The following is a 15,684-nucleotide window of genomic DNA, read 5'->3' on the forward strand; positions in this document are numbered from 1 at the left end:
TAAGGAAGGAATGAAACTGATTACCAAACTGGCTTAGATCTGAATATTCTAAAATTCAGAACAGATTGGATTCGTTTTATTTGATGAACTTTCATATGGTACGTTGCCAGTCTATAGGAGGACTGTTGAGGATTTCTACACTTGTTACTATTCTTGTGCCGCCTCATTACAGAATGGTCGGGCCTTGGGGAGAGAAGAGAGAAACTAGTAAAACAATGGGTTTATTAAATGTTGAGGCGGGTGGGAGGGAGGAACGAAGAGCAGAAACAATTTAATCAGCAGCTAGAAGAGATAAAGTGTATTTTGTTAAAAGGGGCCAGACAAACACTAAAAAAATCTGCGCACGTCCCTGGAGCATTACAACCAAATCTAGTAACTGTCATTCAAAGCAATACAGTCTGATGTTTAGAATTCTAAAATTCCTATCGGGCATGGGGTAGACCTTTCTAGTGTCGATGCGAATGAATGCTTTCTGTTTGCTCTTACTGAACCCAAGAAACCCCCGCTTAAATTAAGTCACACCCATACAGTTTTAAATATATATATATATATATATACTTACTTTAATGAAAGTGAATAGTCATGCTTGCTGGTTTGACTATTCCTCACTAGATAGCTACATTCTTTACACAACCGCAAGAGGTTTTCTGCATCTGTCCGACTGATTGCTCCATGATACCATCTGCAAGAGAAACCAAAAGCCACACAGCAATCAAGCATTTGGGTAAACATGCCCTGAGTTTACAAAACATCGCACAATATACCATATTTTTCGCTCTATAAGACGCACCAGACCACAAGACGCACCTAGTTTTTGGAGGAGGAAAACAAGAAAAAATGTATTCTGAATCTCAGAAGCCAGAACAGCAAGAGGGATCGCTGCGCAGTGAAAGCAGTGATCCCTCTTGCTGTTCTGTCTTCTGGGATAGCTGTGCAGCCTGCATTCATTCCATAACTCACACACACACATTTCCCCATACTTTTTAGGAGGGAAAAAGTGAGTCTTATAGAGCAAAAAATACGGTAATTGTTTTAGTGTTTTAAGGGCAATGTAAGTGTGGAGGACACAATTCACAAAAAGTTAAGCGCATGGATTTCAGTGGGAGAAGATCTACAACATGTAGGGCAGGCAACTCTGGGGACATTCGTTTTGTAGAACTTCCATTCTGAACAGAACGTTGTTTCTGTGTGTGCATCTATCTATTGTGATGCTAATGCCATATTTTGCATCCCTTTCCTAATACCCATCCTTTCCTTTTTCACTGACCTAGCAAGACTGGGTTTTCTGAAAGCTTTTCACCATAATCCCAAGTTCTTCCTGATGATCACAAATAGTTCAGACCAAGTATGTAGAGTTTGGATTTTGTCGTCTCAATGCCCAATACTTCTTAAACAAATGTAATATGGCATAATGATTGCATACTGTGCCCAGAATCAGTCTTATGTTCTTGTATTCCTGCCCTCCTATTCCTTGATACACTTTTGAAAAGGCAAGAGTCGCATTTTTTACAAATTAAAGTTGATTACACTTTGTGTTAGGGCTATTTTTTCTAGAAAAAGAGGTGCCGGAACTGAGTTCCAGGGAGTTCCAGCTGAAAAAAAGCCCTGCTTTGTGCAAAAATGTAGGTGGTCACTGTTGGATGAAATCCTACAGAAGCGGTAGGAGATGCTTATTTCAAAGCCAGAATGATAACTACAGATTTCAAAGTAGATCTCAAAAAGGGGGTGAGAGACACTTTTGATACCCAGTTGTGCTCTCAATATCCCTTAGGACAGCCTGAGTTGCTCCAAAACAACCCTTTTCATGGCAAACACCAAGGCCCAGATTTAGGTTTGATGAGGCCCTAAGCTACTGAAGGTAATGGGGCCCTTTATATGTCCAGCTGTCCTTTGTCAACAACAAATTGCTGCTGTTTTTGTGTGTTGCATATATGCTATATGGTAATTTATGGACCTAATAGGTATTTGAACATAACAAAATACGTATTTTATCGAAGTCATTGTTGAACTGAAATACAATTAAGAAGAAGTTTATCTTATATTTTGGAAATGTACATTCAGTTTTTCCCCCTTAAAATTTTTTTGGGCCCCCCCAAGAGAGTGGGGCCCTAAGCTATAGCTTGTTTAGCTTATACATAAATCTGGCACTGCAAACACCAGATGTTCCAAACGCTATTTCCTGTTGCATTTTCTAAGTGACCACCTAAAGCTTGTTTTAAGCATGCACTGATTTATTTAAAATGTGGTATGGCGCTGTGGGTTAAACCACAGAGCCTAGGACTTGCCGATTGGAAGGTCGGCAGTTTGAATCCCCATGATGGAGTGAGCTCCCGTTGCTCGGTCCCTGCTCCTGCCAACCTAGCAGTTTGAAAGCACTTCAAAGTGCAAGTAGATAAATAGGAAGGTAAACGGCGTTTCCGTGCGCTGCTCTGGTTCGCCAGAAGTGGCTTAGTCATGCTGGCCACATGACCCGGAAGCTGTATGCCGGCTCCCTTGGCCAATAAAGTGAGATGAGCGCCGCAACCCCAGAGTCGGTCACGACTGGGCCTAATGGTCAGGGATCCCTTTACCTTTATGTGACCAGGCAGTTTGCAATGCATACCCTAATTGTTACACCTTTCCAGGTCAAGGAGTTGTGATTGCAATGCAAAGCAGAGACCGTGGTGAGAAAGGTCTGTTGCAATGCAGGCACCATGGCCTTGGAAACCTCCTGCAAACAGACTTCTCCTGTTCTCCTCATCCACCTACACAGCAAACTTCCAACTTGACTTACATTTGTTTTTCCAGTGGGATGGTCGGATCCACTCTCTCCCCCAGGATTCCACAGAATTCAGGGCTCCCATGCTTGATGGGTTTGAAGCCTCCCCCTGGTGCTCGGAGCTGTCGACGCCGATCGTTCGAAGATGGGGAAGGCGAAGACTGCCTCATTTCTCCCCCATTGAACTGGGCTGAAAGAAACATTCAGGCAAAGCGATTACCTCCAAATCAACCAACTCCCTGCAGATAGAAGGGCCCCGCAAAATCTTCAGCAGCACCCAGTCCCAAAGGAAGTTCTGATCAGCCGATTCACATAAGGAAGCTCATCAGCAGAAACCCTGTGCAAGGGCTTCCACTTGTGTGGTGGGGCTTTCCTCTCCCCCCCCCCCAAAGGCTCTGAGGGATGAAGTGAAGGACATGAGGCAGGAGTCGGTAATGCAGGTGAGCTGAGCACAAGCAAGCTGCCGGCCAGCTCTGCAGAGGCTCCTTTTATTGACACAATATGCAAACCCAGGCAGATACATTTTGGGCTGTGACCATAATAATAATAATAATAATAATAATAATAATAATAATAATAATTTATTTATACCCCACCCATTTGGCTGAGTTTCCCCAGCCACTCTGGGCGGCTCCCAATCAAGTGTTAAAAACAGTACAGCATTAAATATTAAAAACTTCCCTGAAAAGGGCTGCCTTCAGATGTCTTCTAAAGATAGGATAGCTGCTTATTTCCTTCACATCTGAAGGAAGGGTGTTCCACAGGCTGGGCGCCACTACCGAAAAGACCCTCTGTCTGGTTCTCTGTAACCTCACTTCTAGCAATGAGGAAACCGCCAGAAGGCCCTCGGCGCTGGCTCTCAGGCTGAACGATGGGGGTGGAGACGCTCCTTCAGGTATACAGGACCGAGGCCATTTAGGGCTTTAAAGGTCAGCACCAACACTTTACACATCTTCCAGTCCCAAGATTGTGGGGTGGTACAAAGTTATTTTGGCACCTGTTTCCACTGCGTCATTTTCCCCTTGCACAATGTATGACGAAGGAGACAAAGGTCACAGACACAAAGGTCACAGACAGGACACGCAAGACTACTGAGACCGCAAAAGGTTAGACAGAGGGCAAGATGTTCAGACAGCTGTGGCCTTATCTGTGAGGGGGAGGGTGCTCTGCACCCCAAGGTCACGAGGGCAGACAGCTAAGGCTGCCCCCGGGCGAGAGTGTGCTCCACAACCCAGCGGTCATTCCTACAGAGGGGATTGGGAGAACCCCCAGAAAAGTGCGCAGTGGGGAGGAAGAGGGTTATTCCACTTTGCAAGCTTCAATGCTCGTGTTGACAGGACATTCACCATAGGGCAAGGAGGGCGCTGATGGGTGAGCTTCTCCTCTGCAAACAGTTCCAGAGGGTTTCCAGAAAGCTGAAGCCACGGTACAGCGCTGAAACAAGACACTAACCATTTCCCTTTGCAATCGCACCAATTTCATCAGCTGTTGGAATAGACGGTTAGGATGGATAAGCAGATTTGTAAGTACAATATGGGGGTACACTGATTTTTCTGGCAGCTAACTGCAGGAGGCAAAGCTGGGATGATATTCCCTGGGATTGATATTTGTGCTGCAAGCAAGAACAACACCCAGCTTTATTAAACGGAGACGAAGGACATAAATAAGGGACGCGGGTAGTGCTGTGGTCTAAACCAGTGTTTCCCAACCGGTGTTCCGCGGCACACGAGTGTGCCGTGAGACGTTGCCTCGTGTGCCGCGAGATGCCTGGAGGGAGGCGGGCGAGTCGGGCGGCGAGAGGCGGGGCGGCGGCGGCGAGGAGAGGCCGCGCCTCCTGCTGCTGCCTGGCGCTCCTCCTCGCAGCCGGCAGCGCTGCCTGGGCGCCTCCGCGCGACTCTGCCTCGCTGGGTTTGGTCTCCCAGCAGAGACGGGTCACACGCGCCCCTCCCTCCCTCCCTCAGCCTGCGCGGAGGGAGAGCCAGAGAGAGGCATCGCTCCTGCGCGGCGGGAGAGGGAGCAGCCGGAGCGATGCCCCAAACGAACGCATGGGACCGGAGGGGAAATCCTCTCCGAGGCGGATTGAGCGCAGCTGAGAGAAGCCTTTCGAGGAGCTGCCGTGTCCCCTGGAAACCCCCTTCCCAGCTCTGCCTCAGCCGCCGCCGCCTCAGTTGCCGCCGTCCCTCAGTCCCTCGCTCTGCTGCCTCCTCCCACCCCCAAAGCTTGGAGGTTCCCCAGCAAGGGGGAGGGAAAAAACTTTCACTTTTGTGCGTCCCTCCCGGCGTGACGCTGCGCGCTGACGTCACGGGGCGGGGCTTTAATGGTGGTGTGCCGCGAGATTTTTTTTCAGTAAACAGGTGTGCCGTTGCCCAAAAACGTTTGGGAAACACTGGTCTAAACCACAGAGCCTAGGGCTTGCCGATCAGAAGGTTGGCAGTTCGAATCCCCACGACGGGGTGAGCTCCCGTTGCTCGGTCCCTGCTCCTGCCAACCTAGCAGTTCGAAAGCACGTCAAAGTGCAAGTAGATAAATAGGTACCGCTCTGGCAGGAAGGTAAACGGTGTTTCCGTGCGCTGCTCTGGTTCGCCAGAAGCTGCTTAGTCATGCTGGCCACATGACCCGGAAGCTGTACGCCGGCTCCCTCGGCCAGTAAAGTGAGATGAGCGCCGCAACCCCAGAGTCGTCCACGACTGGACCTAATGGTCAGGGGTCCCTTTACCTTTTTTTAAGGACATAACTATGTTACAGATTTACACTGGTTTAACAGCCATTCCCTCTCTGCAGGTTTCAGGTTCAATCACCGTAAGGGACAGCTGCATATTCCTGTATTGCAGAGGGTCAGACTAGACGATCTCAGGGTCTCTTCCAACTCTCTAATTATATTTTAAAAGGGCTCATTCCCCAACACACAACAATGATGGACGATGGTTAAGAGTGAGAAGAAATGCCCTAATACCTTAACAAGGGAGATATATATATACATATCACATATCTTAGAATGGTATTATGCAGTGCTTTCCCCCCCATAAATTTTTTTAGGGGTACTCTCATTTTCCTATATTGAGGCCTATATTACATTCACAAAATGTTTAGGGGTATGCGTCTCCCTGCATCCCCCCAGGGGAAAAAAGCACTGGTATTATGGTAAATTATTTTCAGCATAGGGACATCAGTTGCTGGAGACAAGACTAGGCAACTTTTTGGAGGCTAAAGACTTTCCTGTATCTGTAGACTTTCTCTCAATTGCTTTATCATGTGTAAAACTATAAAACAGGGAACAGCAGCCCTAAGTATTTATATTATTTCCTGGCAAATAACAGTAGACTTATTTGACAGAGGAAAAAAACCTGTATTTCTTTTAGGAAGCTAGACAGACTCTTATAATACTCATCAAACCATATGCCAGAGTTTCTTTACAGCCGACAGCTTAGTTTTTGGGAGATTTTTTGGGTGCAGCAGTAGGGAGAACGAAAAGGGATTCACCTCCTGAGTAAAGCCACCCCCCTCTTATTACAGATTTACTCTGCTGTTCACGACAGGAATCTCCCGACTCCTTCCTCACTCTCCCTGCACCCCGCAAGCAGAATTATGGTAAACTTTGAGGCATTACTTTTACTTCCATTCCCCCACTCAACATCTGGATCACCAATGTACCACAAAGCGCTTCAAGGATTAGTACCCTGCTTTGGCTGCTACCACCTCAAAGAGACCCTGCTTTATCTCTGGCAAGCCACATATCTTTCCAAGACATCCCACTTCACCTCTGTGGTCATCTGAATCTGATGCACACGCCCAGTGCAGAGAGATAGCTTGAGACCAGCTTGTCAACTTGCAAGCAGAGAGGCTGAAGGGTTGAGGCACACTGTGTTTGCTTGGTGCATATACAGCCTTTAAGGTAAAGGTAAAGGACCACGGTGGCGCTGTGGGTTAAACCACAGACCCTAGGACTTGCTGATCAGAAGGTCGGCGGTTCGAATCCCTGCGACGGGGTGAGCTCCGGTTGCTCGGTCCCAGCTCCTGCCAACCTAGCAGTTCGAAAGCACGTCAAAGTGTAAGTAGATAAATAGGTACCGCTCCAGCGGGAAGGTAAACGGCGTTTCCGTGCGTTGCTCTGGTTCGCCAGAAGCAGCTTTGTCATGCTGGCCACATGACCCGGAAGCTGTACGCCGGCTCCCTCGGCCAATAAAGCAAGATGAGCACCGCAACTTCAGAGTCAGTCACGACTGGACCTAATGGTCAGGGGTCCCTTTACCTTAAAGGACCCTTGGATGGTTAAATCCAGTCAAAGGCGACTATGGGGTTGCAGCGTTCATCTCGCTCTCAGGCCAAGGGAACTGGCGTTTGTCCACAGACAGCTTTCCAGGTCATGTGGCCAGCATGACTAAACCGCTTCTGGTACAATGCAACACAGTGACAGAAGCCAGAGAGCACAGAAATGCCGTTTACGTTCCCACTGCAGTGATACCTATTTATCTACTTGCACTGGTGTGCTTTTGAACTGCTAGGTTGGCAGGAGCTGGGACAGAGCAGGAGGAGCTCACTCTGTCACAGGGATTCGAACCGCTGACCTTCTGATCGGCAAGCCCAAGAGGCTCAGTGATTTAGACCACAGCACCACCCGCGTCCCATTAACCAGATTTAACCAGATTTAATATAAATAATGGTAGGCAATCCCATTACAAAGCATAGTTTTACATCCCAGCATGCTGCTTATCGTTTTACCATAGTTATAGCATTTCTGCACTGGGTCAGATGAAAGAGACAACATGCAGCAAACAATTAAAAATGGGAGCCATCTTGCAGAATTGGGGCATACATTCTTGTCTACTTCACCCTGTGTGCATGGAGAAAAAAGGCATGCATGTGTCTGCCGTAACATTACAGACTTTTTTTTTAAAGTATGGGTGCAGAACCCATGTAGAGAGTCTTATCTGAGGGGGCCTTTAAACGGCACTGCATGAAAGGTATAATTACAGAATTGGTTCATGAATATTAAATGTGCAAAAGCTCATGGAATCATAATCGAGAAGCAAAGGTGTTGGAAAGAATTAACCAATTTAAATGGTTCATAAAATTTAATTATGTTTCACTTATTTATTCTGCTAAATAAGAAATATCTTTAATGTTGTTGATCTTTGGTGAGAAACCCGCACATAATCCTCTGAAAGAATATTTGTGTTGAGACAAATCACCCAGCCAAACACCACGGAAGGAACCTAATTCATTTACAACAACCTGCAAGTAATTAAAAGCTGCAAGCAATTAAAAGAAGCCTTATTTAACATGTGAGAAGTCAAACAAGAAACTCTCCCAGGGGTGTGTGTGTAGATGGTAAGGAAACGACACACTGAAATAACAAAATACTGACTTTAACATTTATCAAGCGCAACATAATTTTTACTGTGGAATTTGGTCCGTCAAATATGGGCTAAGTCCAGAGCACTTTCCACCCAAACCTCAGTTAACCAAGACACACTTTTAAAGATCAAAACTGGAGACACATTCTAAACGGCCTCGGCCCAGTATACCTGAAGGAGCGTCTCCACCCCCATCGTTCTGCCCAGATGCTGAGGTCCAGCGCCGAGGGCCTTCTGGCGGTTCCCTCACTGCGAGAAACAAAGCTACAGGGAACCAGGCAGAGGGCCTTTTCGGTAGTGGCGCCCGTCCTGTGGAACACCCTCCCATCAGATGTCAAGGAGATAAGTTACTATACAACCTTTAGAAGACATCTGAAGGCACCCTTGTATTGGAAAGTTTCTAATCTCTGATGTTTTATTGTGTGGTCCAGCTCCGAGGGCCTTCTGCTGGTTCCTTCACTGCAAGAAGTGAGGTTACAGGAAACCAGGCAGAGGGCCTTCTTGGTAGTGGCGCCCGCCCTGTGGAACACCCTCCCATCAGATGTCAAAGATATAAACAACTGCATGAATTTTAGAAGACATCTGAAGGCAGCCCTGTTCAGGGAAGTTTTTAATGTGTGACATCTTAGTGTATTTTTGGCCTTTGTGGAAGCCTCCCAGAGTGGCTGGGGAAACCCAGCCAGATGGGTGGAGTAAAAATAATAAATTATTATTATTATTCTATGCTTACCTGCTTGTTGCAGCAGCAGGAGGAGGAGACACTCATGTACTTTCACCAGCCTGACTAATCTCTGTCTCTTGGCTTCCCTCCTCCCAGTTGCCTGCTTTCTGATTCTGGATTTCTCTCTGCCGGAGACTCTCCCTTTTCACCAAGCCCTGTCACCTCTTCGGCTTCTGACACCTCCTCCCCCCAGTCTTCTCCCTCTGACCGCTTCTTGTCATCCCACCATCACTCCCTGGGCTCTGAGCCTTCATCCCTTGGGGTCTGTCACCTGGTTCCTCCCACCATTCCTCTGTGTCCAACCTGTCAATGACATTTATGGACCCCCCAAGATCAATCTGAAATATGAAGCTGTGTTATTTTAATGTGCAGTACAGTTCAAGTAAAGGGGCGTGGGTGGCACTGTGGTCTAAACCACAGAGCCTAGGGCTTGCTGATCAGAAGGTCGGCGGTTCAAATCCCTGCAACGGGGTGAGCTCCCGTTGCTCGGTCCCTGCTCCTGCCAACCTAGCAGTTCGAAAGCATGTCAAAGTGCAAGTAGATAAATAGGTACAGCTCCGGCGGGAAGGCAAACAGTGTTTCCGTGCGCTACTCTGGTTCGCCAGAAGCGGCTTAGTCATGTTGGCCACATGACCCGGAAGCTGTACGCCGGCTCCCTCGGCCAATAAAACGAGATGAGCGCCGCAACCCCAGAGTCATCCACGACTGGACCTAATGGTCAGGGGTCCCTTTACCTTTAAGTGCAGTTCACTTTCCTCAAACTGCCTAATGTTATGGTGTGGTTTTGCCCCTAACCTATTGTCAGGGAATGGTCTCAAGACGAGGATTGGGGAATGCATTCTATGGCAGACCAGCTACTCTCCGATGGAGAGCAGGAGGGGGAAGAGTCCCTTGACCACAGCATGTTCAGAAGAAAAGAGAGAGATAGGTAGGTAGGTAGCCATGTTGGTCTGACGCAGTCGAAATAAATAAAAAAATTGTTCAGTAGCACCTTAGAGACCAACTAAGTATACCCAGAACAAACTTAGTTGGTCTCTCAAGGTGCTACTGAACAATTTTTTTATTTATTTCGAGCTTAGGGAGGAGTTATCCAGTTACAAGACGATGACAAGGGCTAGTCGAGACGTCACTTGAGAGTGTGGGTGTCGACATGCAGAGGGCCGGGAGGCCAGCTGGCAAGCTCCAGCTTGGCTGACTCCTTCCATTGGCCGGTGCTCCGACCTAAATCAGCGACCCGGGTTTTTCAAAGCCAGGGCACGCTATCAGCAGAGAAAACTGTGCACACAGAATAGGCATGAGGCTTGTGGAAGCATACTCTAACTACAAATTTATTCATCATAAATCAGGACAAAGAAACATGTCGTCTCTCTCTCATGTCGTCTCAGAGAGAAGGGGAAAAGCAAAAGCTATACACAATGGAAGTTCCCAGGGTACTGTTCTGGAATGTAAACAGACATGTGACACGTAACAATCCCATGTCTGTTCCTTAAGGTGGAACGGACATCTCAACAGTGACTGACCACGGAGGTCCAAACGTATCAGAGAGCAAAGGAGGCAGAAGGGGAGGGGGAGGAACTTCCCATTGGCGTCTTGACTGCTGCGGAAGTCGGATTTAGAGTAGCCAACTGCCCTCCTTGTGGAAAGCTGTATATTTGTGCTTGCAACATGATGCTATAATAAAAGGACTATAAATCTATCAACTGCTTGTTAATCCTTATCTGTGAAGGGAGAGAAGGACTCTCCATGCCTGACACCTATTAAGAGGGAGACGAGGCAAAAGGAGCAGCACAGGGAGGTGCACAAGGATGCAAGCCTGACCATGCCCTATATCCAAGCCCATGGGTTCTGCTGCTCCTGTCCAAGAATGCAACATGTCCCCATGGCCTGTGCCACTTCTGGTACCCAAGCAATAGGTTGGGTACTCTTGGGTTTATTTATTGAAAGCTATTAGAACTCTGAGGAATATATTCTCCAGCTTTCACAAACAAGCCCATAGCTGTGAGGCCAAGAGATTTCGTATATTTTGTTATTCACAGTTCTCGAGTATTTTTCAGCACACAAATTTGCCCTCCAGCTGGAGGTGTTTTGCTGTGGTAAGAATCATGCGCTAAATATTCAGATTGCTGTTTCGGTGTCAGACAGACAACTGAGCTACTGTTTTAGCTTTTCATATACCGCCTACAAAACGGGGGTGGGTGGGTGGGGGGAACATGTCTAGATTGCACATAATCACCACACCTGTGTGGGAAGCAGCAGCAGCAGCAGCTCAGGCATTCACTGAATTTGGAAAACAATCAAAACTAATAACTTCAAAGAAGTTCAAACACGTTTACAGTGCAGTTCCTATGCATCAGTACAAGAATAGCAATCAACCCACGGAGTAGCAGCAGACTTTGAAAAAAAACTGTTGCCCACTTTGATGAATACACAACTCATATGAGAATTTTAAAAAACACAGAGACGCACACACGCAGAGGGAGTCTTCCTATAATGAAATCTGTAACAGAGAACATATTCTGAAATACTTCACAATGGGTAGAGGGAGCGGCGCTTTCTTAGATACCCACTGGGCAAAACCCTGCTTTTCCCCATGCTGATAATGAGATGTTTTTTGGTAGAGAAACCTTGCATTTTACAATTAACATTTGCACTCCAAGCCATTTCAATATGGTGAGTGGAATCTATGGAAACCTCAATATCTGAAGACTTATTGATGAAGCTGGAAAGAATAGTTGTCACTAGGGAAAGCTTAGCATGACTGACAGACCGGTCATATGTTTGCTGACTTTGATGGAAGCTCCAAAGAGAACCATGGGACTTGCTCCCAAGTAACTGTACAAGCCTGAGATGGCTAATTGCCATTTCTAAAGATTATCCTACTGTTTCTTAGGGCCTTGCCTGATGAAAGGCTTGCAGGGAAATGTCTGTCAGAGACTGGTTGGTTTCTACCAAGAGGAGGGAAACATGGCTCAATCTTGTGTGGAGAGTGTGAAAGTAGGCCTGAGGTTCATCTGCGTCCTCTACCCCTACGAAGTCTCTGGGTTTCACAACTGGGGTTAAAAGATACCCCACATTCATATAAATGTTGCACCTCGCAGTTGAAGAATTCATTTCTAGGCCTAGTGAGAGGAGCAGGAGAAAAGTATGTGAGCCCATGCAAGGGAGGAAGGAGGCTGAGGAAGATAATGGCCAAAATGAAGTACTGAGTGGAACTCTAGCTGAAGAATGGCTGGTATGGCTACCAGTAGACTGCATAGCAAAGGGAGGACATCCTTGGGCCACAGGACTAAGACTCCTATCATCCCTAACCACTGGTCATGCTGGCTGCGAGTCAGGTGTCCAGCCACATCTAGAAAGCATCTAGAATCTAGAAATTTGTCATTCCCTGCTGCTGCTGTTGATGTTCATGCTTTTTTATTTTATATGCTAAAGCTGCTTGAATACCTTCTTTAAGTTTAAATAAGCTTTAAGCCTTGGGGCTGGGGAAACTAACCTCAGCTTCTAATCCAAGGATAGTCAACTTGGTGCCCTCCAAATGTTCTGCACTACAGCAACCATCATCCTTGACCACTGACCGTGCAAGTACGGACTGATGGGAGTTGTAGTCCAAAACAGATGGAGGGCTAAGAGAAAAAGATTTGGCTAGATGGGCTGCAAAGGGGTAAGGATTCTGCACTCCTCGCCCACACTCCCCTTCTCAGTCCCCCCCCATTAACCTCCCAACTTCTGGGTGTCTGTGACAAGTCAAGGTTCAACAGTTTAAACACACACCTGAACTTGCGGCCATCGCATCCAGGTTGACCCTTAAGAGACTGATATTTGGGGGGGAGGGGGTTTCATGATTTAAAGAAAACATCGAGGGGGAGGGCACCTGTGCAGTTTGCAGCTCTAGGTACCAGAGATTTCTGGGTTAAAGAAGGCAATAACCTTTCTAGTCCTGATGCTCTGTGGGTATTATGGGGTTCTCAACTCCCCTTACCTCTCAGCAAGCATGGCTAACCATCGAGATGATGGGAGTTTTAGTTCAATGTCATCTGAAAAGCCCCACACTGCCTACCCCCAGTTCTAGAGCTACATTGCCTTTGTAGATAAAAATAATAATTTAGGTATCATAGCTAACATGGTCCTCCTCCCGTAGCTAGCTGTCTTGACATACAGCAATATTTTAATACCATATCTCCCTTTACTAGACAGCCAGGCCCAACATCCATTTGGGTAGATAAAAAGTGTCTACTCATCACAATAACAGCAGCCGCTGAAGTTTTCTGTGTGTACATAATTCCTGGCGTCATACAGGGATGCCATAATTCATTCAGCTGCCTGGCTTGTCTTCCCAAATAACTTTCAAAGTTTGCTGGCAAGAGGAAGGCACCTCATCTATTTGCGCAAAAGTAGTGACAGTCTTCTGTCCAGCAGTCTAATGAGAATAAATAGCCCTACTACTGAGCAAATGCAAACAGTCGAGATCATAAAAGCCTCCTGATTGCCAAAGAACAAGTAGCAACCTTCTCCTGCAGCTGCTGTTTTGCTCATCATACATGATCAAACCAGGTATAGGGCATCCAAACAGAGGTCTATTCAGATACATACTACCAGCTGGGTACAAGCTACTCAAGGTATTTACTTAAGTCATTAAAATATGGAATTGGCTTTAAGAGCAATTAATGAGTGTCAAGTAATAAGCCCAATGCCTGGTGCAGACTGCACAGGAATAAAGAAAAGCTCCAGCTGGCTGCAGCATGATAAGAGAGGTTTATTCTAAGCCAAGGTATTTTTTAAACCCACTTCAAGTATCATGGAGTTACATATGGTGCATTTTTTCCCTTCATACTGGACAGAAAATGTGAAACTTAAACTTTTTCTGCCTCAACAGAGTGGTTGTATTTGCACATCTGGTAACCATAAACCAATAACAAACCTTGGCTTATCATTGTGGTTTGTTTGGAGCAGAACAAACCACGATCTCTGGCTTGGATGCAACCCTAAACAAGGGATTGTGGTTTGCTTCTGTAATGGTTATATGGGGTTGCTCGTGCGTAGGTTGCCGCCACTCCTGGCTAGGTTGCCTGGTTAAACCTTTTCCTGGCTGGACAGCACTTCACTTCGTGGCTGTTTCAGTCGCTAGCAGAATCCGACAGTGGGCGTTTCTTGAACTTCTTCCAGCAAAGAAGTTCTTTGACGCCAAGTCTACACCTACTTTCCCTGCGCGGAAGTCTTCTGCGCAGGGTGGGTGTGGGTAGCAGAGGACCTGTGCTCTCCCTGCTGGTCTCCGGCGAAGAGTCCTGGAGCCCCCTCTCCGATTCCCCCATCTGCCCCCCTTTATCCCTGGTGTTACGCTGATTTCTTTCCCCAGCCGATGAGTTCCCTCTCTCCCTGCTTGGCCCTTCTCCGGCATCGCTTGGGAGCCTTGCCTCCACTTCTGGCTCTGATGTCAGTTCCCTGACAGCTTCTCCCCAGCATGAACTAGGAGGAGCAATATGGGCATGCACAGCTTGTGCATGGCTCATCTCTTACTCTGATCTGCAAACAGGCTTAGTGCGCCAATTTAGACATCACAGCAAGGCATGGTTCAGGAAGCTTAACCATGGCATGTGTGGCGCTTGAACTGATAAACCATAATTTGAGATCAGATAGCAAAGTAGAGTTGGGACACAGGTGGTGCTGTGGGTTAAAGCCTCAGCGCCTAGGACTTGCCGATCGAAAGGTCGGCGGTTCGAATCCCTGCGGCGGGGTGCGCTCCCGCTGCTCGGTCCCAGCGCCTGCCAACCTAGCAGTTCGAAAGCACCTCCGGGTGCAAGTAGATAAATAGGGACCGCTTACCAGCGGGAAGGTAAACGGCGTTTCCGTGTGCGGCTCTGGCTCGCCAGAGCAGTGATGTCACGCTGGCCACGTGACCCGGAAGTGTCTCCGGACAGCGCTGGCCCCTGGCCTCTTGAGTGAGATGGGCGCACAACCCCAGAGTCTGTCAAGACTGGCCCGTACGGGCAGGGGTACCTTTACCTTTACCTAGCAAAGTAGAATCGGGACTCATTTACCTTGATCCTCAACTGCTGCGTGGGAGTTGTGAACCATGGCTTTCCTCATGCATAGGAAACATGGTTTGGCATGATGTCTGAATTGAGCAACTATAAAGCGTAGCTTTTGCATGAGAACTCTTCCTCCCACACTCAAATATGAAGGGCAGAGGATGAAGGCTTCCTTCTGCCATCTTTCATGCTCAGCAATATGCTAGACTACAACTCAGCATCCAATGTCCTCTGCTCCTCACATACGTAGCATCAAAGAGAATTTTCTGGTAGAATATTTTGGTTGAGGATTTAGGAGTCACTGATCTGTTTTTTCTATATTGTGTGTTAAAAGCCGAGCTCATTGTATTAATTTATGTCACAGACTGAGCTTGTCCATTTGGCGGATTAAGACTCCTACATTTCCCCCTAAACTGATGTGGATTTTTTTCTGTCTCAGGTCTTTGCATTGCACTATAATTAAACTCTCCAGTCAAAATCTTACGCGACAGTTCACATCTATTATGCAAACCACACCTCAATCCAGTTTGCTCTCCAAGAAGGCAACGTCAAAGTTGCAGCATCGCTTACAAAAAAGGGTGTTTTAGTTTGACTAAAACCAGCATCACTTGAGCAAAATAAATTCCCCTTCCCTTGTGTAAAACAAGTGGGGGGGGGATTACAGGCCCTTCCTTCACTCCAGGTGCTTGAATGTTTGATGATGGTCCCTTAAAATCTGACAGCAGGTTTGCCTTGAAATTTGGCAGCAGGTTTGTTAGGTGGGGGTATATTTGGTTAATAGCAGCACCCGAGCCTGATATGTTGGGGTGGGTGCAAAAACCTAAA

At 47.1% G+C, this 15,684-nt stretch overlaps 1 protein-coding gene across 1 annotated transcript in view; it reads right to left on the reverse strand.

Moving 5' to 3' along the window:
• SHB (SH2 domain containing adaptor protein B) overlaps positions 1-15,684 on the reverse strand; it is a 157,770-nt gene that overhangs the window by 40,202 nt on the left and 101,884 nt on the right. Inside the window, exons 4-5 of the mRNA XM_081894405.1 lie at positions 2,774-2,948; positions 563-682 (exon numbers count right to left, since the gene is read on the reverse strand). Of these exons, the coding sequence (XP_081750531.1) occupies positions 563-682; positions 2,774-2,948 (295 nt within the window). The remainder of the gene's footprint in view (positions 1-562; positions 683-2,773; positions 2,949-15,684) is intronic.

The sequence above is a fragment of the Podarcis melisellensis genome (genome assembly GCF_964234715.1).
Source record: "Podarcis melisellensis genome assembly, chromosome: 17".
NCBI classification, from domain to species: Eukaryota; Metazoa; Chordata; class Lepidosauria; order Squamata; family Lacertidae; genus Podarcis; species Podarcis melisellensis.